Raw genomic sequence first — 27984 nt, 5'->3', positions numbered from 1 at the left:
CTATTAGTTGCCTGAAGGCCGTGGAGTCCACAAGATGATATGGGATGGCATGGATCAGCGAGGAATTTAAACCTCCTGGTCCAGATGCCACTGATATTGGTACTACCCACAACCCCTGCTGGAAGCTAGTGACATCAGTCCGCCATGTCATGCTGTACAATAGTAATATCAGTTAGCCCCAAGCCCACCACCTTCCTGCCACTACCAGAACGCCATCTCATGCTGTACACTACTGACATCAGTTCATCATCTCATGCTGTACAATAGTAAAATCAGTTAGTCACAGGCCGACCATCTTCCTGCCACTACCTGAATGCCATCTCATGCTGTATGCTATAAACATCTGTCTTCCATCTCATGCTGTAAGCTATTAACATCAGTCAGCCATCACTTGCTGTACGTGGGCTACTACAACTAACACCAATCCACCATAAACCTACTTCCAGCCAGACCTACACATACACAACCCATCATCCCCAGAATTTTTTTGTCTTTTTATACAAGAGCTTTTTCTTCTTCAGTCTTCCCTATTTTAGACCACCAATTCTGTTACTACTCCCAAAAAAGGGATAATTTTTGGCAAGCAGGGATGAAGCCACAACATCTTCCAATGCCTCTGTGTGCATATTAATACCGGCAGGCATCTGCCAACAACCAGGGATACTTTATGCCACTTTATTTTGGTCTGAATAAGGCAAAAAATTTAGCAAGTTGGAATAGTTACCATAGGTTACCGCATAACTGAGCCATAACTCCTTAACGACGCAGGACGTACGCTTACATCCTGCGCGGCTCCCGCAATATAACGCGGGGTCACGCGGTCATTCCCGTGTCATATCGGGTCAGTCCCCGCGGCCGTCAATGGCCGGGACCCGCGGCTAATACAGGACATCACCGATCGCGGTGATGCCCTGTATTAACCCCTCCTGAAATGAAAGTGAAAGTATCCCGGCAGCTCAGTCGGGCTGTTCGGGACCGCCGCAATGAAATCACGGGGTCCCGAACAGCTTTCAGGACGCCGGGAGGATCCCTACCTGCCTCAACGGTGTCCGATGGAAAAATGACCGCTCCGTGCCTGAGATCCAGGCAGGAGCAGTCAAGCGCCGATAACACTGACCAATGGTATGTTAATACATGCCAGTGATCAGTGTAAAATATCAGTGTGTGCAGTGTTATAGCCCCCTATGGGAGCTATAACACTGCAAAAAAAAAAAAGTTAAAAAAAGTGCTAATAAATGCGATTTAACCCTTTCCCTAATAAAAGTTTGAATCACCCCCCTTGTCCCATAAAAAAAAAAAATTTGTAAATAAAAATAAATATAAACATATGTGGTAAATGTCCGAACTATAAAAATATATAATTAATTAAACCGCAAGGTCAATGGCGTACACATAAAAAAATTTCAAAGTCCAAAATAGCGTATTTTTGGTCACTTTTTATACCATTAAAAAATAAATAAAAAGCGATACAAAAATTCCGATCAAAACAAATTTGGTACCGATAAAAACTTCAGATCACGGCACAAAAAAACGCCCCGTATGCGGAAAAATAATAAAGTTATAGGGGTCAGAAAAAGGACATTTTTAAACATAAATTTTCCTGCAGTACCTGCAATTCCTGCAATTTTCCAGAAGTACGACAAAATCAAGCCTATATTAGTATGGTATCATTTTAACCGTATGAACCTACAGAATAAAGATAAGGTATCATTTTTACCGAAAAATGCACTGCGTAGAAACGGAAGCCCCCAAAATTTACAAAATGGTGTTTTTTCTTTAATTTTGTCGCACAATGATTTTTTTTTCCGTTTCACAGTGGATTTTGGGGTAAAATGATTAATGTCACTGCAAAGTAGAATTGGTGGCGCAAAAAATAAGTCATAATATGGATTTTTAGGTGGGAAAATTGAAAGGGTTATGATTTTTAAAAGGTAAGGAGGAAAAAACGAAAATGCAAAAAAACTGAGTCCTTAAGGGGTTAAAAACACTTTAAAACTACTTGAATACACTCCTAGAAGTGTCAGACATGGGGTTTAGAGCTTTTAGGCAGTGTTTTAAATGTGTTTAGGCAATTATTTTATTGTTGGTTCGACGAGTCGAGGGAACCGAACTTTTCAAAAGTTCGCTCAACTCTAATTATAATACAAAGCATGTTATGTGCTGTAGATCACGATGCAAACAATAGCAATACACATTGGTCCTTTCTAGAGACCCATATGGTTATTTTGTTTTCAATAATTCTAGCACAGCTTATGTAATTTCTCATACCTCTGAGGTCATCCAGCTCATGGAAGGAGTGATATGCCTTGTAGGAGAGCTCAGGGAGGAGTAGCATGGCAAAAAAGATAGCAGATTGAGCCCTCTTAAACATAGGACTACTAGGAATAAATTAGGGAACTAGGTGGGTGTAAGTGGTCTTGTACATAAAATAAAATGTAAGTAATGGTCTGGCACACAGGATATAGGAGTGGCCTGCATATCAGGGGAGCTGGTGAAAAGCTATATTGGCAACTAGGAGAGCCTGGGAATAAAGGGATAGGAATTCACTAATTCGCTGAAAATTTACTAGTTTGTAATTAAACTCATCTTCTTGCTCTAATTCCCTTCAATAGGTAAGAAAAGCTGCATGAAAAGTCTAATTCTCAAATCTACCATAAAAGCACTAACAGAGGTAACTTGACAACTACTCAGGAAGGAATCAAGCTGAGGAGCAGTTAACAATAGACGCTGATTCACCGTAAACGTTGTATACCTTCAGAATGTAAAAAAAAATTCAGGCTGGTATTCTGCAAATAAAATGACTAAAACACACACAGCACAAAAGCATTTGGCAAGTGAACACATTTGCTACAGTCCATTAGTGCATCAGAGAGAAACACAGAGACAGGGATTTAATATCATTCTACAACAAGTTGCAAAATGGAAGCATGCAAAAAGGACAACTATAATAAACATGTAAGTATATGTAACACTCAGCAGTCCATACAAAATTCTAAATATCTTTAGACAAAAACAGTGTAGTTATCATAGGTAACAGCAAAGGACTTGTGTTAAGACCATATTTTCCTCCATAATGCAACAAGTTTATATAAACAGGAAATAAATAATTACAAATAAGGTTAAATAATATCATAATATCGGCAGTGTTTAAGACCAAATGCATTTATTAAGAAATATATATATAGCGATATTAAAACAATGTATACTGTAAAGAATACATATATTTTTAAAAGGTGCAGTAATCTGAAGATTGTATCCAAGTCGATAAATGTGATATCTTATGCAACTGTAAATAGATATATAACTGTTTTAGTTGAAATAATGATATTTATATAGCAAGTTTCAGGTTAGTAAACATACCTGCCCTTTGCTGTATATACTGAGGTGGTGTTGTGTTCACTTTCTATAATCCTTGTAGATCATAGGTAGGTAAAGGGATCCTCACTGTATTAATAAGGTGCTATCTGTTAGTAATCACAATGTTTCTGTGCCTTGTGCGATATAGGCCATAGGAAGATAGATACCTGTTGCCCATCACATGGGAGCTGACTGGAAAATGACGTGAGCATATAATTGAGCCACCAATGTATCTTATCCAATAGTCATTATATAGTACTGAGTCCTTATGTCCCTGTGTCTGCGGCGCTTTTCTTTGTTCTGTTGTTCTTTTGAAATCCAAGGAAAACCCAATGCATGCTGGTTCGTGCACTTGTGGGTTGGATCGGGATACTGCCCTAGCCGATGGCATCCGGAGTTGCTTAAGGTAACTGTTTGTGACATTACTACAGTATGGTAAGAGGACCAAAAACGTTTCAGAAAACCTTCTGTTCCTTTAGACTGAGATAGCTGTATAGCAGTCCTGCATGTCTTATATAGCTCCTGGTAATCTTCTCAAGTACCTTTCCAGCTTGTCTCCCTGCATCTTCTCCTATCTGTTCCTTTGTTGGTTATTTTGTTTCTAGTTGTTTTTTGTTATCCATATTATGATGTTGCTTTATTTCCTTTATGTTCTCTGTAAGAATCCAAACATTTCAAAGTCTGTGTTAAGTCTGTGTGGAATAAGTGTATTTAATTCAAAGATCCATTTCCCCTCAGCACGAGACATTTGCGCAATATAGTTGCCCCCTCCAATGTGGCAATACTTTCTCTATTGCAAAGAATGCAGTCCCTTTCAGTCTGGCTCCATGTTTTTCCTTAAAGTGCTTAGATAGGGGATGTCCCTCAAACCCCCTCTTAATGTTATACAAGTGTTCCCCTATTCTTTTGGAGAGTATCCTTTTAGTGCACCCTATGTACATTTTGTCACATGGGCATTTTATTGCATAAAAACATTCCTCTCGATTTACAGTTTATGTGTGTTTTTATGCTATATTCCACATTATTATTTTTAACTGAAAAAAACATTTGAGAATGTGGTCACATGAAGCTTGAGAAAAATAAAAATCAACACAAAATACCAACAAAGCAACCTCAGTTAAAAAGAATATATGGCAATTAAAACACTCCAAACAAACAATAACGTAATCATGAGACTGGCTGAGGTAGCATTGTGGTTTTAAATTATGAGGATTATCACACTGACTGCTGCTTAATGATAAACTTACATACCAGATGCTAAATGATGATCCAACTGAACAATATAAAAAAGAACTGAAAAGGTTAATAATGAAAGGATTAAACAAAGGTATTAATAAGAAAGAGGGAGAATATTTAACAGTACAAAACCCCAAAATAGTGTATGGAATGGACTGCCTTACGGCTAACTTTTCCTGCTACATAGACACACATTTACAGGAGTGTGTTATCAATTTACCTGCTTATTTAAAGGATACCACTCACATTCTGCAGATTTTAAATGAAATAAAATGGATAGAGAATTACTTTATTGGCACTTTAGGTGTTAAGTTACTTTATACATTCATTGAACATAATGAAGGTAGAACTGCGTCTGAATTCTTCCTTAAAAAAATAAACTAACATGGTAGATTACCGTACATAAGGGAATATATTTTATTAATTTTAGGGCACAATTATTTTAGATGTAAGGAACTATTTTATGTTCACCTGTCACCTTATCTGTAACCGCCATGGGGACCAGATTCGCACCAAGTTATTAAAATGTATATGTCAACCACTGGGAGGAAGAGTTCATCTTACCAGGGGCAAACTGGGTGCGGGTCTGGTCCTATGGAAGCGGTTCATAGATGATGATGTTTTTATTTGGAAAGGCATTGAAGAGAGCCTAAAGGAATTTTTTGAAAAAATTAATAAAAATAAATTTTATTTTGATTTTACGGCTACCTATAGCAAAGAAATACTTCACTTTTTAGATTTACAAATTATATTTACCCCTTAAGGACCAAGCCCATTTTGACCTTAAGGACCAGTCCAATTTTATTTTTACATTTTGTTTATTTCCTCCTCGCCTTCTAAACTCATTTATATTTCCATCTACAGACCCATATAAGGGCTTGTTTTTTGCGTGACCAATTGTACTTTGCAATCAAACCTCTCATTTTACCCAAAAAAATTATGGCGAACCCAAATAAAAAAAAATTTTAGGGAGGAAATTTAAATGAAAACCACAATTTTACACATTTTGGAGGGTTTTGTTTTCACACTATACAGTGGCCCCTCAACATACGATGGTAATTCGTTCCAAACGACCCATCGTTTGTCGAATCCATCGTATGTTGAGGGATCCGTGCAATGTAAAGTATAGGCAGCTGAACTCACCTGTCCCCGCCGCTCCGGACCAGGTCCTCACCGCTCCCGATGCTGTCCCGCTGCTCCGGTGTCTTCTTCGCGATCCTCCGGTGTCTTGCGCATCTTCTCCAGGGTCCGGGCCTCGCTTTCTGGTGACGTTATTACGCTGCTGCGCCGGCGCGGCGTGCGTAGTGACGTAATAACGACGCCGGAAAGCAAGGCCCGGACCCTGGAGAAGATGCGCAAACACCGGAGGATCGCGAAGTGGAACCGGGAATAGGTAAGTGAACCTGCCAGGGATGCTTAAACTGCTATCCGACAGCAGCTTAAGCATTCTGCGCTGTCGGATAGCAGTTAATGCGATGGCCCCGACATAGAAAAGCATCGTATGTCGATGCTGACATCGACATGCGATGGCCTCTGAGAGGCCATCGTATGTCGATTTTATCATATGTCGGGGCCATCGTAGGTCGGGGGGTTACTGTACACTTGACGGTAAAAATGACGTGTTCTCTATTCTCTGGGTCAATAAGATTAAAATGATACCCATGGCTAGATACTTTTCTATTTTTGTACCACTTAAAAAAATCGAAAACTTTTTGTACAAAATCAGTAATATAAAATCACCCTATTTTGACCACCTATAACTTCTTCATTTTTCCATATATAGGGCGGTATGAGGGCTCCTTTTTTTGTGCCGTAATCTTTACTTTTTATCAATACCATATTTGCATATATAAAACATTTAGATCACTTTTCATGATTTTTTTTTGTAAATAAAATCTGACAAAAAAGCTGCATTTTTGGACTTTTTTTTTACGTTTACGCCGTTCACCATATAGGACCATTAACATTATATTTTGATAGTTTGGACATTTATGCACGCATCGATACCAAATATGTTTATAAAAAGATTTTATTACGCTTTTTGGGGGCACAATGGGAAAAAGGGACAATTTTCATTTTTATTGGGGGAGGGGCCTTTTCCCTTTTTTTTCAATTTTTTTATTATTATTTATTTATTTTAAATTTTTTTTTACTCTTTTTATGTTACCATGGGGGACTATCAATAGCAATCAGTTGATTGCTAACACTGTTCAGTGCTATGCATAGGGCATAGCACTGATCAGCATTATCGGCTATCTTCTGCTTTGGTCTGCTCGATCTCAGACCAGAGCAGAAGACACAAAGAGACGGACGGAGGCAGGTGAGGGGACCTCCGGCTGCCATTACAGATAATCAGATCCCCGCTGCAGCGCTGCGGGCGATCCCATCATCTATTTTAACACGTGGATTGCCGCAGATGCCGTGATCTGTATTGATCACAGCATCTGAGGGGTTAAAGGGGTACTCCGGTAGAAAACTTTTGTTTTTAATCAACTGGTGCCAGAAAGTTAAACAGATTTGTAAATTACTTCTATTAAAAAATCTTAATCCTTCCAGTACTTGTTAGCTGCTGAATACTACAGAGGAAATTCTTTTCTTTTTGGAACACAGTGCTCTCTGCTGACATATCTGTCCATTTTAGGAACTGTCCAGAGCAGCATATGTTTTCTATGGGGATTTTCTCCTCCTCTGGAAAGTTCTTAAAATGGACAGAGATGTCAGCAGAGAGCACCGTGTTCATGATGTCAGCAGAGAGCTCTGTGTTCAAAAAAAAAAAAAAAATTCCTCTGTAGTATTCAGCAGCTAATAAGTACTGAAAGGATATAATAAGTACTTCTTTAATAGAAGTAATTTACAAATCTGTTTAACTTTCTGCCACCAGTTGATAAAAAAAATAAAGTTTTCCACCGGAGTACCCCTTTAATGGCGGACATCCGCGCGATCGCGGATGTTGGCCATTACCGGCAGGTCCCCGGCTGCTGACGTGAACACCGCTCTGATGCTCGCGGTCATACACAGGACGTAAAAGTACCTCCGCACCAGGACGTACATTTTCGTTCCTGGTCATTAAGGGGTTAAAAACAATAAAATAAATACAACTACATTTTATAAACCTATGGATAGCAGAAGTTTTATTCAAAAAGACAATTGTCACCTGCCTATATGGCTGGAGAACATTCCAAGAGGCCAATGTATGTGTCTGAGACACAATTGCACAAACATCAAGGATTATGGGAAAGAAGCAGAAATTTTAAAGAAGAAATTTATGGATATGTTATATGAGTAAGCCAAGTTGCAGATAACTAATAAGGAGGTACAAATAATGGAGAGAGAACCCCTATTGAAGAGCAAGAAGGAAAACAAAGAAAAAGATGACAGTAGAAAAAAGAATGATTGTACAGATGTGGACCACAAACAGTTAAATATTCCTATCAATACTATGTTTTCTAAACATAATTGCATATTAAAAAGAATTGTCTGTAAATATTGGAATATTTTACTAAACAATAGGATAGCTGGAGAGCTTCTACCAGACATGCCGACATTCATATTTAAGAAAGCTCAAAATATAGGTAATTATGTAGCTCCTACAGTTAAAAATCAGATAAGTTATAAAAAAAAAAATTAGCCCATTTTTACACCGAAAAGATGGCTTCTTTCCTTGCTGGCAATGTAGAGCCTGCCAAAGTACAAAGAATATGACCCCTGTTTTTTTCAGTTAAAAATAATAATGTGGAAAAAAGAATTAAAACACATATCAACTCCGAGAGGAGTTATTTAGGAGATAAAATGCCTACATCTCAAAATGTACATGCGGTGCACTAAAATAATACTCTCCAAAAGAATAGGGGAACACTTGTATAACATTAAAGGAAACTGTCAGCTTGCTCCCCACCACAATAACCAGCGGTACTGGCTGGTATTGTGGGGGATGCTGATCAGCTTCTCTTCCTTACAGAGTGAGGAGATGAGGGAGAGGCGGAGGGAGGGGAGGAATATTGATGAGCTGGGCGTCACTGCGGCCAGCGGTGCTGACATCAGAGTTAGCACCGAATTAGCATATACAGTAAAACAAAGATTTTTGCCGAACGGCCGGGAGGATTCGGGCAAGGTAGGCATCAAACTGAACAGCGTCCCCCCGCATTACCAGCCAATACTGCTGGTTAGTGTGGGGGGAGCAAGTAGATCATTTTCCTATAAGAGGGATTTTGAGGGACATCCCCAATCTAAGCACTTTAAGGAAAAATATGGAACAAAACTGAAGGGGACTGCATTCTTTGCAATACAGAAAGTATTGCCCCATTGGAGAGGGGGCAACTATATTGCCCAAAGGTCTCATGATGAGGGGAAATGGACCTTTGAATTAGATTCCATACGGACTTAACTAAGACTTTGAAATATTTGGATTCTTACAGAGAACATAAAGGAAATACAGCATCATAATATAGACATTGATAAACAACTAAAAACAAAATAACCAACAAAGGAACAGATTGGAGAAGATGCAGGGAGACAAGCTGGAAAGGTACCTGAGGAGATGACCGGAAGCTATATAAGACATGCAGGTCCGCTGTACAGCTATCCCAGACAAATGAAACAGAAGGTTATCCGAGAGGTGCCTTTTGTTTTTGGTTCTCTTACCATACTGTAGTGACGTCACGAACAGTTGCCATCAGCAACAGCGGACTCCAGTGGGTGAGGTACGGTTGAGATGCCACCGGCCGTGGCAGTCTCCCAATCCAACCCACAAACCAGCTTGCAATGGATTTCCCTTGGATTTCCCAAGAACAGTGAACAAACAAAAGTGCAGTGGACACAGGAACACGGGGACTCAGTACTATATAGAGAGTATTGGATAAGATACATAGGTGGCTCTATTATATGCTCCCGTCATTTTGCAGTCAGCTTCTATGTGAAAGGCAGCAGCATAGTGTAAAAGGAAAGCAAGTGGCAGCAGCACATCGCATCTTGGCTATATAAAAAAATGCACAAGGGGCAACCAACAGGTATCTATCTGATTAAGGGCCTATATCGCACAGGGAACAGAAACATTGTGATTACTAACAGATAGCACCTTATTAATACAGTGAGGATCCCTTTACCTACCTATGATCTACAAGGAATATAGAAAGTGAATACCACACCCCCTCAGTATATACAGCAAAGGACAGGTATGTTTATTAACCTGAAACTTGATGTGTAAATATCATTATTTCAACTAAAACAGTTATATATCTATTTACATGTGATAAGATATCACATTTATTGACATTGTCCGAGACAATTTGCAGACTATTGAAACTTTGAAATATTTATTTATTCCTTACTGTTTATATTTCTTAATAAATACACTTGGTCTTTAACAGCGCCGATATTATTAAACTTTACATATAGTGATTTATTTATATGAGATTCAGGAAATAATATTTTTATATCAGCCAGCATCTAAGACCTGGTCTTGATCACACACTAGAAGTGCTGGTAGTTATCATTTTTCGCAGAAAATAATACATACAAAGGTGCACTAAGGCAGTTTACACGTAAATAGCTTTGAAAAAACATTATTCCAGAGAAATAACCCAAATCAATAACACTATTAAGAAACTTTGTCAAATAAAAAGTGTACAGACTCCAACCTCTGCAGGTGTCCCCATGCTTGTAGTATGAAGGAGGGCAGTGCTCGACACAAGCACCGTTATGTAAACTGTAGTGTTCCATACACTGTAAGCAATCAGTGTTCAAGGGGCCCTTGCAGGCATTGCAGCTCCAGTCACATTCTGAAAGGATAAATATAAGAGTTACACAAAAAGTGGAAGCATACAAGATACTCAAATGACAAAGTAAATTAGACTCGCTAAGGTCATGTTTCAGTTGTGAACAGAATAAATGGAAAAGCTGAATGGCAAAGAACGGGTATTATGAATAAAAAATAATGTTGCAGTAAGGGAATGTGTACAGAGTTGATGTAAGAGAATGTGTAAAAAAGGCCCTGTACCAAGTGCCTCATGGGTAAACTGAAATCCATCTGCAAGAAAATGGACAGCCAAGCTAAAACATTCCCAGACTATTTTCACAATCAGTAGATTTTTAATAACAGAGCTGAGCTAACAAGTGTAACAGTCAATATCAAGCACATACATTGAGCTGGAATAGAAAGTGGCTTAAAGTTCAATGTGGTCATTTTGGTACTGCCGTACGATTTTTTGACTGGAATGTAGTACCAATTTATACCCTCAGATGGCACTGTAATCTACATTAAGCATTGGCAGTCTGCAAGAGTAACCTGAACACTTTATATGTAAATACACATAAGGAATTCTTTACATCTCACAGTTAAGCAGCTTTTGTGTGTGTGAGCAATAGAACCAAAACAGAAAATCTCCCCAAGAAGGGATCTAAGGTGAATTGGTTTTCTTTAATAATACAAAAATGAACTCAAGTATGTATTTATACACTGCTCAAAAAAATAAAGGGAACACTTAAACAACACAATGTAACTCCAAGTCAGTCACACTTCTGTGAAATCACACTGTCCACTCAGGAAGCAACACTTATTGACAATCAATTTCACATGCTGTTGTGCAAATGGAACAGACAACAGGTGGAAATTATAGGCAATTAGCAAGACACCCCCAATAAAAGAGTGGTTCTGCAGGTGGTGACCACAGACCACTTATCAGTTCCTATGCTTCCTGGCTGGTGTTTTGGTCACTTTTGAATGGTGGCTGTGCTTTCACTCTAGTGGTAGTATGAGACGTAGTCTACAACCCACACAAGTGGCTCAGGTAGTGCAGCTCATCCAGGATGGCACATTAATGCGAGCTGTGGCAAAAAGGTTTGCTGCGTCTGTCAGCATAGTGTCCAGAGCATGAAGGAGCTACCAGGAGACAGGCCAGTACATCAGGAGACATGGAGGAGGCCGTAGGAGGGCAACAACCCAGCAGCAGGACCGCTACCTCCGCCTTTGTGCAATGAGGAGCAGGAGGAGCACTGCCAGAGCCCTGCAAAATGACCCCCAGCAGGCTACAAATGTGCATGTGTCCACTTAAACAGTCAGAAACAGACTCCATGAGGTTGGTATGAGGGCCCGATGTCCACAGGTGGGGGTTGTGCTAACAGCCCAACACCGTGCAGGACATTTGGCATTTGCCAGAAAACACCAAGATTGGCAAATTTGCCACTGGCGCCCTGTGCTCTTCACAGATGAAAGCAGGTCCATACTAAGCACATGTGACAGACATGACAGAGTCTGGAGACGCCGTGGAGAAAGTGCTGCTGCCTGCAACATCCTCCAGCATGACCGGTTTGTCGGTGGGTCAGTAATGGTGTGGGGTTTCATTTCTTTGGTGGGCCGCACAGCCCTCCATGTGCTTGCCAGAGGTAGCCTGACTGCCATTAGGTACAGAGATGAGATCCTCAGACCCCTTGTGAGACCATATGCTGGTGCAGTTGGCCCTGGGTTCCTCCTAATGCAAGACAATGCTAGACCTCATGTGACTGGAGTGTGTCAGCAGTTCCTGCAAGAGGAAGGCATTGATGCTATGAACTTCCCCAGACCTGAATCCAATTAAGCATATCTGGGACATCATGTCTCGCTCCACCCACCAACGCCATGTTGCACCACAAACTGTCCAGGAGTTGGCAGATGCTTTAGTCCAGGTCTGGGAGGACATCCACCACCTCATCAGGAGCATGCCCAGGCATTGTAGGGAGGCCCCACACACTACTGAGTCTCATGTTGCCTTGTTTTAAGGACATTACATCAAAGTTGGATCAGCCTGTAGTATGGTTTTCCACTTTGATTTTAAGTGTGAATCCATATCCAGACCTCCATGGGTTGATAAATTTGATTTCCATTGATCATTTTTGTGTGATTTTGTTGTCAGCACATTCAATTATGTAAAAATGAAAGTATTTCATACGATTAGTTCATTCATACAGATCTAGGATGTGTTATCTTAGTGTACTTAGTGAAATGAAATGTGTACTACTGGGCTTTCTCATCCTTACAGCTGTATTCTGATCACTTCTTTAATTGTAATACTAAATAAAAATATTTTGGTCTCCTGTTGAAGGAACTTGCTCAAGGCAGGACCACAGTGATAATATAAGGAATGAGAATTTTGTAAGACAAACTTTTTTGACATTCAAGAATGTAAACAGCAACATCATTGTCATCAACATTACATTAACTGTCATTTTCATTGCTTTACTTTATAAAATTAAGGTTACATTCACACCTGCATAGGTTTGTTGCAGATTTGTTGCTGCAGATTTTGCTGCCCATTGATTTCAATGGGTAGCAAGATCTGATACAGCAGATCTGCAGCAGAAAATACATACGTGTGAACGTACCCAAAAGGGGATTCCCTTTTACACAATTATGACATATCAAACGTGCTGTAAATGCTTAAATGGGCACTGTCATGAACTTTTTTTTTAATATGTTGTAGTACTGATGTACTACAACATATTTCTAATATACTTTAAATTTTTTTATTAAAACATTTTATTTTTATTTTGAAATCCACGGCCATAACAAAGTTATTGTTTTCACCACAGGGTGCCTCCAGCTGTTTCACCACTACAACTCCCAGCATGCCCTGAAAGCCAATAGATGTCAGGGCAAGCTGGGAGTTGTAGTGGTGAAACAGCTGGAGACACCCTGTATTGATGAACTAAGGGTGGAAGTCCCCCACAGCAGGCATCAGTGACGTCGCGCCTGCTGGGGAAGTCTTCCTTACTGACTGCCTCCTACATGCTGAGTGCTCTCTTTATGCTGACAGCCTCCTCTATGCTGACTACCCTCCACCCACATGCTGACCACTTTCCATCCTCATGGTGACTTCCCTCCACCCACATGCTGACTGCCATCCTCCCTCATGCTGACTGTTACCCCACTGTTGCCTACCCTCCTTCCTCATGCCGACTGCTTCCCCCTGTCAACTACTCTGATTCATCATCCTGACTATCACCCTCATACTGACTACCCGCCTCCCTGATGCTGACTGTTTCCCCACTGTTGCCTACCCTCCTTCCTCATGCTGACTGTTTCCCCCTGTTGACTACTCTGATTCATCATCCTGACTATCACCCTCATACTGACTACCCGCCTCCCTGATGCTGAATGCCTTCTTAATTTTTTTTAATTACCACGAGTGTCTTGTGGCAAATAAGGTCCTGTTTACATTCACTTTGGTGGAAATTACTAAAAAAGTGAAATGCACTTGTTCTCATGTTTGTCTACACCTGGCCACTTCTATTTTTAGTCTCTAGCTGAATTCAGCATCCAGCTGCCATGTAACCAGGTAGAAAAGGAGTTGGGGGACCATATTGCTGGAAAATAATAGATTAGCCTTGGTTTCTTGGTATTCTCTCTCTTGAACTATGTTATATTGTTCATTTATTACCACAGAGATTATCTTTGTCCCTTGTGCTTGCTTATACTTCACCTTCCATCTTCCGTTTCACCCTATCCCTTATCCCCCTATTGTTTTCATGATTTTTTTTTAAACAATTGATCCAGGTCCTAAAGATTCTACAGCACTTTACAATTCAGAGTGCAAATATTTAAACAAAACTAGACATTTACAGTATAACAAACTATTTAACAATTTAAACAATCTATTTGGGAAGTGGCCATGAAACAAGGAGAAGTGCTTGCTTTGCACAGTGGTTCAACCATCTTTCATTAAGGATGCAAAAAGTAGTAAGCATATAAATGCAAGATTCAGTCACCCTGTCAGTGTCTATATGCACAGACACAACGCGCATGGAGTGTGATGGAAATGACTGCATGGGAGCAGTAAACTGAAAAGTGTTATACTACACAACGTCAAAGGCTTCTCAAGAACAAGCTCAATACTGGAAGTACCCGTCAGAAACAAAAACAAAACTGTTATATGTTTTCAGTATCTCATCCTGATCATGTATATTTCAGGATGATCTTTTCTTTTTGAATTTCCTTTCTGCCTGACCACAAGTGCTCTCTGCTGACACCTCTGTCCATTTTAGGAACTGTCCAGAGTAGGAGCAATCCCCATAGCAAACCTATCCCACTCTGGACAATTCCTGACATGGACAGAGGTGTCAGCAGAGAGCACTAGTGGTCATGCAGAAAGGAAATTCAAAAAGAAAATAACTTCCTGTGTATTATACAGCAGCTGATAAGTACTGGAAGGATTGGGATTTTTTAATAGAACTAATATACAAAATCTGTTTAACCTTCTGGCACCAGTTGATTTAAAAGAAAATGTTTTCCAGTGGAGTACCCCTTTAAGTAATTGTGTCTGCAAGTCTTACTTGCTTTCATATACTGAAATACAAACATGATCATTTTAATGTTTGGAATATCATGATGACCTAGGATTGATTGGACAACACTGATCCACAGTTTTAAATAAGAATGGCCAGTTAGAAAGGGAAACATAACCTCTCACACCTCTTCGGGAGTTCATCTATTCCCTATTATTAATTAAAAAAAACTTCATTTTCTTATTGTTAAACTTAATTTAAATATTAAGGACATTTTTGACTTGTGATCACCGATTTTTGGGAAACAAAGGGTATTTAACCCCTTAACCCCTTAAGGACTCAGCCCATTTTGGCCTTAAGGACTCAGACAATTACATTTTTACGTTTTCGTTTTTTCCTCCTCGCCTTCTAAAAATCCTATCTCTTTTATATTTTCATCGCCAGACTAGTATGAGGGCTTGTTTTTTGCATGATCAGTTGTCCTTTGTAATGACACCACTCATTATATCATAAAATGTATGGCGCAACCAAAAAACACTTTTCTGTGGGGAAATTAAAAAGAAAAACGCAATTTTGCTAATTTTGGAAGGTTTCGTTTTCACGCCGTACAATTCACGGTAAAAATGACATGTGTTCTTTATTCTGAGGGTCAATACGATTAAAATGATACCCATTATTACATACTTTTCTATTATTGTTGTGCTTAAAAAAAAAATCACAAAATTTTTAACCAAATTAGTACGTTTATAATCCTTTTATTTTGGTGACCAATAACTTTTTCATTTTTCCGTATAAGCGGCGGTATGAGGGCTTATTTTTTGCGCCATGATCTGTACTTTTTTTTTGATACCACATTTGCATATAAAAAACTTAATACATTTTTTATAATTTTTTTTAATAAAACGTATTAAAAAAGTAGCAAATTTGGACTTTTTTTTTACGTTCACGCCGTTCACCGTACGGGATCATTAACATTTTATTTTAATAGTTCGGACATTTACGCACGCGGCGATACCAAATATGTCTATAAAATTTATTTTTTATGCTTTTTAGGGGTAAAATAGGAAAAAAAAGGATGTTTTACTTTTTTATTGGGGGAGGGGATTTTTTACTTTTAATTTTACATTTTTTTTTTTACACTTCAATAGTCCCCATAGGGGACTATTCATAGCAATACCATGATTGCTAATACTGACCTGTTATATGTATAGGACACAGAACAGATCAGTGTTATCGGTCATCTTCTGCTCTGGTCTGCTCGATCTCAGACCAGAGCAGAAGACGCCGGGAGCCGGACAGAGGCAGGTGAGGGGACCTCCGTGCGGCGAGATTGCGGGCGTCGGCCATTGCCGGCGGGTCCCTGGCTGCGATCAGCAGCCGGGATCAGCCGCGCATGACACAGGGATCGCTCCGATGCCCGCGGTTATGTACAGGACGTAAATGTACATCCTGGTGCGTTAAGTACCACAGCACCAGGACGTACATTTACGTCCTGCGTCCTTAAGGGGTTAAGGTCCAAGGTCATTTTGGCCTTAAAGGAAAACGGCGAGATATTTTCTCCCGCACTATCTACAGGTACTGATGGATAGTGCGGAAGACGCTGATTCCAACGAGCGCTACCTTGCCCGTATCTGCCCGGCCGTTCGCCCCCAAATTGTACTTTTATTCTATGTGGAAATCTTGTTGTAACTGGAACGGGCGGGGCTTCTGCAGTTAACTGGCACTGATGTCAGCGCCGCTTATGAATATTCATCCTCCCTCCCTCCAGCTCTCCCTCTCTTCGCCGTACCTAACTGGAGGGAGGGGGGATGAATATACATAAGCGGCGCTGACATCAGTGCCAGTTAGCTGCAGAAGCCCTGCCCGTGCCAGTTATAACAAGATTTCCTCATAGAATAAAAGTACAATATTTGCGGGCGAACGGCCGGGCGGATCAGGGCAGGGTAGGGCTCGTTGGAATCAGTACCTGTGGATAGTGTGGGAGAAAATATCTGACAGTTTTCCTTTAAGGACCAGAGCATTTTTTGCACATCTGACCACTGTAATTTTAAGCATTAATAACTCTGGGATGCTTTTACATATGAATTTGATTCATAGACTGTTTTTTCGTGACATATTCTACTTTATCATAGTGGTAAATTTTCGTCGATACTTGCATCCATTTCTTGGTGAAAAATTCGCAAATTTCATGAAAAATTTGAAAATTTAGCCTTTTTCTAACTTTGAAGCTCTCTGCTTGTGAGGTAAATAGACATACCAAATAAATTATATATTGATTCACATATGCAATATGTCTACTTTATGTTTCCATCATAAAATTGACATGTTTTTACTTTTGGAAGACATCAGAGGGCTTCTAAGTTCAGCAGCAATTTTCCAATTTTTCACAAACTTCTCAAAGTCGGAATTTTTCAGGGACCAGTTCAGTTTTGAAGTGGATTTGAGGGGGTTTTCATATTAGAAATACCCCATAAATGACCCCATTATAAAAACTGCACCCATAGAAGAATAAAAATTTATATTTAGAATGTTTGTTACCCCTTTAGGTCTTTCACAGGAATAGCAGCAAATTGAAGGAGAAAATTCGAAATCTCAATTTTTTACACCAACATGTTCTTGTAGACCCAGTTTTAGAATTTTTACAAGGGGTAAAAGGAGAAAATGCTCCCAAAAATGTGTAACCCAATTTCTCTCGAGTAAGGGAATACCTCATATGTGAAAGTAAAGCGCTCTGTCGGTAGAGGGCTCAGAAGTGAAGGAGCGACAATTTTGGCGGGATTTTGGAGAGTGAATTTAGCTTAAATGGTTTTAGGGGGGCATGTCACATTTAGGAAGTCTCTATGGTTCCATAAAGCAAAAAAAAAAAAACACATGGCATACTATTTTGGAATCTACACCCCTAAAGGCACGTAAGAAGGGGTACAGTGAGCCTTAACACCCCACAGGTGTTTGACAACTTTTCGTTAAATTCGGATGTGTAAATGAAAAAAAATATTTTCCACTAAAATGCAGTTTTTTCCCCAAATTTACCATTTTTACAAGAGTTAATAGAAGAAAATGCCCCCCCAAAATTTGTAACCCCATTTCTTCATAAATACCCCATATTAGGACATCAAGTGCTCTGCTGGCGCACTACAATGCACAGAAGAGAAGGAGCCACATTTGGCTTTTTGAAAGCAAATTTTGCTGAAATGGTATGTAACAAGGCATACAGTGAGCCTTAACACCCCACACGTGTTTGACGACTTTTTGTTAAATTCGGAGGTGTAAATAAAACTTTTTTTTTCTCGCTAAAATGCATTTTTTTTCCCAAATTTACCATTTTTACAAGAGGTTATAGGAGAAAATGCCCACCAAAATTTGTAACCCCATTTCTTCTGAGTATGGAAATACCCCATGTGTGGACGTCAAGTGCTCTACGGGTGAACTACAATGCTCAGAAGAATAGGAGCTTTAGGAGAGAGAATTTGTTTGGAATGGAAGTCGGAGGCCACGTGCGTTTACAAAGCCCCCCGTGGTGCCAGGATAGTGGACCCCCCCACATAAGACCCCATTTTGGAAACTAAACCCCTCACAGAATTTAATAAGGGGTGCAGTGAGCATACCCCACTGGTGTTTGACAGACTTTTGGAACAGTGGGCTGTGCAAATGAAAAAATGAATTTTTCATTTTCATGGACCACTGTTCCAAAAATCGGTGTGACACCTGTGGGGCATAAATACTCACTGCACCCCTTATTACATCCTGTGAGGGGTGTAGTTCCATCATGGGGTCACATGTGGGGGAGGGGGGGTTCCACCGTTCTGGCACCATGGGGGTTTTGTAAACGCACATGGCCTTTAATTCCAGCCAAATTCTCTCAACAAAAGCCCAATGGCGGTCCTTCTCTTCTGAGCATTGTAGTTCGCCCGCAGAGCACTTTACATCCACATATGGGGTATTTATATACTCAGAAGAAATGATGTTACAGATTTTGGGGGGCTTTTTTCCTATTACCCCTTGTGAAAATGAAAAATTTGGAAAAACCAGCATTTTAGTGAAAACTTTTTTTTTTTCATTTTTAACGAAAATTCTTCAAACACCTGTGATTAGTTAAGGCTCACTATACCCCTTGTTATGTTCCTTAAGGGGTGTAGTTTCCAAAATGTGGTCACATATGGGTGTTTTTTTCCGCATCTATGTCAGAACCGCTGTAACGATCAGCCACCCCTGTGCAAATCACCTCAAATGTACGTGTCGCTCTCACTCCTGAGCTTTATTGTGCGCCCGCAGAGCAATTTACATCCCCACATGGGGTATTTCCGTACTCTGGAGAAATTGTGTTACAAATTTTGGGAGTCTTTTTTTCCTTTTACCTCTTGTGAAAATAAAAAGTATGGGGCAATACCAGCATGTTAAGGTAAAAAATTAAATTTTTTTAAAATAACATGCTGGAGTAGACCCCAACGTTACCTTTTCATAAGGGGTAAAAGGAGAAAAAGCCCCCCAAATTTTGTTAGGCAATTTCTCCTGAGTACGGAAAGACCCCATTTGTGGCCCTAAACTGTTGCCTTGAAATACGACAGGGCTCCGAAGTGAGAGAGCGCCATGCGTATTTGAGGCCTAAATTAGGGATTTACATAGGGGTGGACATAGGAGTATTCTACGCCAGTGATTCCCAAACAGGGTGCCTCAAGTTGTTGCAAAACTCCCAGCATGCCTGGACAGTCAGTGGCTGTCCGGCAATACTGGGAGTTGTAGTTTTGCAACAGCTGGAGGCTCTGTTTTGGAAACAGTGTCGTACCTTATGTTTTTAATTTTCATTGGGGGGACGGGGGGGACGGGGGACTGTTTAGGGGTATATGTATAGTTTTACTTTTTATTTTGTGTTAGTGTAGTGTAGTGTTTTTAGGGTACATTCACAGGGGAGGGGGTTCACAGTGAGTTTCCCGCTGGGAGTTTGAGCTGCAGCGGAATATTTTCTGCATCTCAAACTTGCAGCGAGAAACTCGCTGTAAACCCCCGCCTGTGTTAATGCACCCAGTATATTCACAATGGGGGGGGGGGGGGGGGGGCAAACCTCGAGCTGTTGCAAAACTACAACTCCCAGCATGCCCTTTGGCTGTCCATGCATGCTGGGAGTTGTAGTTTTGCAACATCTGGAGGGCTGCAGTTTGGAGACCACTGTGCAGTTGTGCAGTGGTCTCCAATCTGTGCTCTTCCAGATGTTGCAAAACTACAAATCTCAGCATGCCCAGACAGTACAGGCATGCTGGGAGTTGTAGTTCTGTAACATCTGGCCCTTCAGATGTTGCTGAACTACAACTCCCAGCATGTCTGGGCATGCTTGGAGTTGAAGTTTTGCAACATCTGGAGGGCTACAGTTTGGACACCACTACTTAGCGTTCTCCAAACTGTTCTCCTGCAGTTGTTGCAAAACGACAACTCCCAGCATGCCCTTCGGCTGTCTGGGCATGCTGGGAGTTGTAGTTTTGCAAAAACTGGAGGCACACTGGTTGGGAAACATTGTTTCCTAACTCAGTGTTTCCAAACCCATGTGCCTCCAGCTGTTGCAAAACTACAACTCCCATCATGTCTGGACTGACTGCGCAGTGGTCTTCAAACTGTGGCAATCCAAATGTTGCAAAACTACAACTACCATCATGCCCAGACAGCCAAAGGCTGTCTGGGCATGCTGGGAGTTTTAGTTTTAAACTCCTAGAAATAGCAGTGAACATCACTTTAGAGCAACCTTCACTGTTGCCTCCACTTGCCTGCCGCAGCCTCCACGTGTGGCTGCCGCCGGTCCCCACTGCCGCAACGGTCCCCCCGCAGCTCTCGGGATCCTCTCCCCCCCGCTCTGCCCGACTTCTGGGGCGGGAAGAGCGGGGGATCTGAACTTTAACCCCCCCAGTCAGCGATCACTGTGATTGGTCACAGGGACCAATCACAGTGATCGCTGACCAGGACCATCCACAGATAGTCCTGGGAGGGCTTGCAGAAGTTTTCCCCTGCTGGTAACACCAGGACTTCTGCCAGTTAACCCGTGCGATGGCACGCATCGGCGGGTTAACTGAATGAGTTAAATAAATGTCATGATGTACGAACTACCTGCACATCATGACGTTTATATAAGTCATTCTGTGGAAAGGGGTTAAGTAGACCAGATGTTCACATATTATGTATTATATCGTTTTCAGCACTATAAAGATATGTACGGTGTTAAAGAAAGCAAATGGTTTTACTATGTGCAATTGAGATTTGCCATGAGTAAAACTAATAAAATAAATATTTCTAAAGTATACAGACACAACGGGATAGAAGCATTGTTACAAATGCGTAAAATGAAAAAGGTTCGTCACTATTGTACAATAGTTTAAATAAATGATTGGAGAAAATGGATTTGGAATAATTGTAAGGATACAGGGTCCCTCCCTGAGGACAGTTGAAGTAGAAAAGGGAAAATTGTAAACTGTACAAGTATTGTTCTTAGTGTGTCTGTAATGCATAAGACACAAATTGTAAATGGATTTGATGAAATGTGCATGTATGTTGTACTGTTGGTAATAATAAAAAAAAAAAAAAAAAACATTACTTATTGGATAGTTCACAAGTTGGAAATACTTCAATACTTTAATGTGTTTTACCATTATTTTAATCAAAACTGATAACTTGTGTTTTACAACAAAATGCTTAAGACTTGGCACACAGGTCAGCAAAATCATTGTAACAAAAGTTGTACACATACATTAAGACAAGTATTTACATGCATTAGCTAAAGGATAGAGAGAGAAGATAGACAAACAGACAGAATAGAGAAGACAGACAGATAGATTGATAGATAGATAGGAGGAACGTTAATTGATAGGAGGAATGTTAATCGATAGATCAATATAAAACCGAAAAAGGTACATAGACAGACACACAGGCGACAGATCGATAAATAGATGATAGATAAATAGGGCTTCCCATGGCAACAGTTTTGTCGTTTTGTAGCTCATGGTATATGTGAAATTAACCCCTTAACGACCATGGACATAAATGTATGTCCTGGTGCGGAGGTACTTCGCTCACCAGGACGTACATTTACGTCCTGTACCTGTACCTGTCATGCACTGCAGGTCCCGGCTGCTATCAGCAGCCGAGGACCCGCCGGTAATGGCGGACATCAGCGATTGCGCCGCCATTAACCCTTCAGATGCCGTGATCTGTACAGATCACAGCATCTGCGGCGATGCGCACGTTTAAATAGATGATCGTATCGTCCACCGCGTTACCGCAGGGACCCGATCGTCTGAAATGGTGGCCGGAGGTCCCCTCACCTGCCTTTGGCCATCTCCTGGGGTCTTCTGCTCTGAGCAGACCAGAGCAGAAGATAGCCGGTAACACTGATCAGTGCTATGCTCTATGCATAGCACTGTACAGTATTAGCAATCAAGTGATGTGGACATAAAAAGTGTAAAAAAGATAGTTAAAAAAATAAAAATAAATTTTGAAAAATCCCCATGTCTGAACTATCAAAATATAATGTTAATGTTCCCGTACGGGGAACGGTGTAAATGTAAAAAATTATGATTTTTTTTTTATTTTTTTTTATAAAAAGTGATTTAAAGTTTTATATAAGCAAATTTGGTATCACAAAAACATATAGAAGCAATAACGCCCCATATACGGAAAAAAAAGTGGTCAAAATAGGGCGATTTTAAACATACTGATTTTGTACAAAAAGTTTGCGATTTTTTTAAGCAATACAATAATAGAAAAGTATATAACTATGGGTATCATTTTAATCCTATTGATCCACAAAATAAAGAAAACATGTCATTTTTACTGTAAAGTGTACAGTGTAAGAAAAAAAAAACCTCAATAATTAGCAAAATTGTGGTTTTCCTTTAAATTTCCTCTCAAAAAAAAAAAATTTGGGGGGTTCGCCATACATTTTTTTGAAAAATGAGAGGTGTCATTACAAAGTACAATTGGTCATGCAAAAAACAAGACCTTATATGGGTCTGTAGATGAAAATCTAAAAAAAAATTATGGCTTTTACAAAGCGAGAAGGAAAAAAACGAAAACGCAAAAATAAAATTGGCATGGTCCTTAAGGTGAAAATGGGCTTGGTCCTTAAGGGGTTAAAACACAAACCAATAAACAGCAAAGGAGTTTAGCAGGGCTTACTTGTTAGTTTTTGCATTAAAGATGTTTAAGACTTCACAGGTTTCCCTACCAAATGGTAGATTCCTCGGGCGTTTCATTCATAATTTTTTTCATGTGCAGGTCGTTTATGCTTTTTACACTATGGGATTTTAGATTTTTATGATATTGCATCACCTTATGCCTTCATAATTATTGAAACACTCTTTTACCTACCTTTCAATCTGTAAAGTTATCATCCAGCACTGTCTAAAAGTTTTTAATATTTCTACCCTCTACTTGCAGTAAAATCCTAATAATTCTAATTCATCCAATTTTTTTTACTACATAGATAACAAAAGTGTCATACAAGTGCTATGAAACATTTAATAGATTTGTATGCATTTTCTTACCTTTGCATGTACCACTTGTGTAATCCAGATAGTACTGCTGGGTACAGCTTTCATACTGGCATTCTCCAAATAGCAGAACTTTCTTTGGGTCTTTACATGCAGTACAGCTTCCCGCTGAGTCACATGCTAAGCACTGGCTATTGCATGCTGCAAAAAGAAAAACGTATACCGGACAATAGCTTTGTATAATCCTTAAAAAACATTTTTTTTTAAATCACTGGAGAGATGCATGTCAAACATGTCTTGAAAATGTTTATAATTTTAAGTGTACAATGTTATTTCAAGTTCAGACTAAGAATGTGTATTCATGAGGAGTAACACTATTTAATTACACGGCTTATACTATTTTTTAGCAGTTTACCCCTCTGCATGTTATATCTCTGTCAGCACTCCAGAGGGGGTAGATAGTGGCTGCTGTGATGTCTCCTATACTCAGCACACAGAGAGAAGATCCTGCTTCCCTAGCTCTATCCCTCACATATACAGAAGGGCATTATGGAGTATGGTGGACATTTATGGCAATACTGGCAGTTAATCCAGCACTGGGTTGAAATTGCTGCTACAATTTATGTCTCAATAGACTTTTATGGGCAGAAGCAGCAGTAACCGGATATCCCAGTGAATCTGTCTAATTTCTGCCTCTCTCAGGGGAGATTTTAGGAGGCAACAGACTAAGTGATCTGTGCAAGAGGCAGGAGAGGAGAAGAAGTGGCTGACATGTGGAAAAGCAGGCATTTTTCTTAAATAAGTCATGTTAAATATTGTTTATCTTTACTAGTATCTTCTCTTTGCTTCAGATTATGCCTAAACATAATTCACATCTGCAATGGAAGTAATGTACAGGGCCGCCATCGCAGATTATGTTATATCTGGCATGCAACAGATTTGGAAAATTTTATGTATTTACCTGCAGAAATTATTCTGATGGACATGTCCTTACCTCAGAGGCATACACAATAGTGCAGTGATCCCTAACATATGGCTGTTATTTACAATGTAAATATTCACACATATATATCTACACATACATATATATATTATATCTGAAAACAGTATAAGCTAGGCTTTTATAAGATTGCTAGCATCCCAGACATATTTGGGGGCCACAAGATTTGGATGTTTTATGCGTAGAGTGGTTCTCTAGGTTCAAATTCTGAACTTAACTACATTATTATATCACTTCTAAAAGAATTGCTTTAACTTGGAGTTAAGATTTTTCATTTTAAGAACTCAACTAATAGATCAGCCAAAGAATAACTTTCTTTTGACTGAAGCCAAGAAACACACTTAACAATTATCTCCAGTCACATAGCAAATACAATTATTGAAGCCTTTCATAAGTCATCCACTGCTAATCTAAATCTTTGCTGGGACTGGGTCTGTGTGATGAAATTCATAGTTTGTCTTTCACCTCTTAAAGATCTAGCTGTTCCTTTTGTATTCACAAGGTATTTCAGAACTAATGGTTCATGGAAGGACTTTGCAGTTTAAAAAACAAATCTAAAAAAAGTTGCTCAGTAATAAATATACGCCTTTATTTCTCACAATAGAGTGCACTGTTCTCAGAAAGCACAAATATTATCAGAAGAAATCATCTTTCAACTACCAATAATGTGTCTTTTCTTGAAGTCCCCTGAAGTAAAAGTTTAAGAAATAAAAATTTTAGATACAGAAAACTGTTTGATATGATAGCATTTTGTGGGTCAAACCCCTGTATAACTGTACATATACTGAATGGCTATCTGGTAGCGGCTCCCTACAGTACAGGGAGGTATTACATGTCTTGTACTACTCTCTACCTGTGCCAAGGTTAGCTGATCCTTTGGACACCAGGTGAGGGCAGCTCCATTTTACATTTTTGTGGCACAGTGACCCAGATTTATCAATCTGTGTGACAGAAATTTATGTCCAACCTCACACAGATCTGTGGATTTACTGTAATTTACAACAGGAATTGCCGTAAACTATCGCTATAAACGACACCAGCTCATAGCTGGCATAGATTTGACCGTCAGGTGCATGGACAATGCACCTCTTAAAGGGGTACTCCACTGGAAAACATTTTTTTTAACCTCTTGGGGACACAGGGCGCATGCATATGCCCTGCATCCCGATCCTTAAAGAGTTACTCTGCTCCAACATCAGGAACTCAATGTTCCAAACGCTGGGTGCGGGCTTCCATGTTCACGCCTGCCCCCTCGTGATGTCACGCCCCGCCCCGCAACACATGTTTTGCTATACACATGTGTATTCCCTTTGTGTGTATTGGAACTAAACCAAAAAAGGGAGGAAAAGATCTGGACTGTCTGTGTCATTGTATGTTGATTGTGCTTCTAAGTGACAATGGTCCACGATTGAAAATATTGTAACCTCAGGACACTATAACTTGAGGGACTACTCTATTTGCCACTATAAACTGATTGCCATTATAATACAACAAATTTATATGAACTATATACCGTAGTACTTAATTTTTAATTGAACTAATTACATTAATATTCAACCACAAACAGCAATATCAGTATGAAACCATTCCCATTCCATTTTCAGAGACAAAAAACATGTCCAGACTCTGTCCTGCTCATACAGTTACAGAGCTCCTTAAAAGAGAGCGCTATGATCATCACAATACCACAAGAAATAATTGCAACTCTATAAAGTAAAATAAAGTTTCAAGTCTTGGAATCTTTCTAGAAAGCCAATGCAAATATTCAAAGATCCAGTTAAGCCATGAAAAAGATAAAAAGATCCAGCCAAGCCACGCAAAAGATTAAAAAAAAATCAGCCGTGCAGTAATAATGAACTCTCTGATAACTATAGTAACTGTTCTGTAAAACTGAATAAGACAAATAATGCAGTATTTTCATTTAATCACACAGTATTAAACTGTTACATGAAAAAGCTGACATACGTAATTTCACTGCAAGACTCATGCAGACATCATACATACCTTTGCACACATTTCCATCACGGTAGTAACCTTGAACACATGACTGTGTACACATCCCATTGTGAGACAAAACAAGACCATCCTCACAGGATGCACATACGTTCAGACCTGGGCCGCTGCAGGTTTTGCAGGACAGGTGGCAACCTGTAGGAAACACAATTTAAGTACAAGAATCCCAGACACAGGAAGACAAAACAGCTACTTAAAATAATTCCAGTGTGATAGCTATTATAATTTTTATCTTTCAAATTCGGGCTTCTCCCTCCCACTGTATACATTATACGCACAATTAAATACTGTATATACAATTTACCAAATCAGTTAGTAAATATTATTATACTACGATAATATGCTGTGAATGTATTGTAAGAAATTATTAATGCAGCTGTACAATGTTACTAAGATAAATAAAAAAAATTCATTATAGGACTTAAGAATATAAGAAGGATTGTTCAGCGCGACGGCTCTGCAACAACAAAACTTCTTTATTGATAAAAGCACACGGTATATCAGGACATCTTATGGACAGTGACGCGTTTCATCTGGAGGCACCTGGCTGTACTCGACTAGGAATTATTTGACACTTTTTTTTTGTCACACAATAGACATGAACACATATTTCCGCTATAGTTGTAATACTTCAGTGACAATCTTAAAGGCAACCTGTCATCTGTTATGCTGCCCACTCCATGGGAAGCATTAAACAGGTGCAGGAAATGGGATTTCATGACACTGTCATTGACTCTAAAACATTTAGACATTTCAGTAAAATCACAGTTTAAAAAAGTCACTAGGACCTGAAAAAACTAAACATTAGGAAAGTTCCCGTTGCTCTATGAACTGTCAGGCCTGAGTGACGGGTCTATCCCTACGCACAGATAGGGAGAGACGGATCACTAAGGACTAGCAGGGCAGACAGCAGCCATGGGGACAACCTCCTGTGACTAGTTGCCTGGGTTCCGGCTCCTTTTTTACTATGATTTCTCTTAAACGCTTAAGTCAGTCTAAAACATCAGACTGGTAAGCATGCCGTAACAGCTTGATATCATGAAAGTAAAGCTGCCTGGTAGGAGAAGGAGCAGGGCTGCTGTTTTACTGTGCTATATTAATGCCAGGGAATTAAAAACATATATTTTCCTGAAGTGGTGCTTTAACATGAATATAAGTCTTACCTTTACAGGTTCTGCCCTCTAAATAAAATCCTACTGGACACTCGGGAAGGCAACGATCCCCAAGAAAATAGTATCTGGAGTACTGGCACTTCAAACAAATGCTGCCTGTGTCATGCAGATTTGCTACACAATACTGACACTGAGGGTGACAATCTAGCAAGATAAAAACACAAAAAAAGACAAAACACTATGCATAAATAATTGTATAATTCCTTTTTGTGAGCCATTTGCAATGTACTCAGATATCTAAATCGCTTGATCGCTGTGGTCTGCTTCAAAAGATATTTTACAAATGCAGTATAACAACATAGAAAATAATTTCAAAGATTTTAAAAGTTGAACCTATGTTACAGTTGAAAGCTGTATGCCTATCTTGAATGAATTTACACACTTGATGAACTTCACAAGGTTATTCTAATTCAATTACTTGTGTAGGTTGTAAACAATTCTGCACGGTAGGTAGCTGGCACTCTTATGGAGTGAGGACTTTTGT

At 39.6% G+C, this 27984-nt stretch overlaps 1 protein-coding gene and 1 long non-coding RNA gene across 3 annotated transcripts in view; one reads left to right on the top strand and one right to left on the bottom strand.

Annotated features, from left to right (window-relative positions):
* The window catches only part of FRAS1 (Fraser extracellular matrix complex subunit 1), a 596246-nt gene that overhangs the window by 193691 nt on the left and 374571 nt on the right, over positions 1-27984 (bottom strand). For both annotated transcript variants that reach the window (XM_056568808.1, XM_056568807.1), the window contains exons 21-24: positions 27492-27644; positions 26320-26463; positions 23370-23516; positions 10230-10370 (exon numbers count right to left, since the gene is read on the bottom strand). In XM_056568808.1, the coding sequence (XP_056424783.1) occupies positions 10230-10370; positions 23370-23516; positions 26320-26463; positions 27492-27644 (585 nt within the window). The remainder of the gene's footprint in view (positions 1-10229; positions 10371-23369; positions 23517-26319; positions 26464-27491; positions 27645-27984) is intronic.
* On the top strand, positions 98-27428 carry LOC130364777 (uncharacterized). Its single transcript, XR_008891893.1, has 3 exons — positions 98-362; positions 2613-2955; positions 26747-27428. It is a non-coding gene; the product is annotated as an uncharacterized LOC130364777 (long non-coding RNA).

Source organism: Hyla sarda, chromosome 1 (genome assembly GCF_029499605.1).
Source record: "Hyla sarda isolate aHylSar1 chromosome 1, aHylSar1.hap1, whole genome shotgun sequence".
In the NCBI taxonomy this organism is placed as follows: Eukaryota; Metazoa; Chordata; class Amphibia; order Anura; family Hylidae; genus Hyla; species Hyla sarda.
This window is presented reverse-complemented; position numbering and strand designations above follow the sequence as displayed.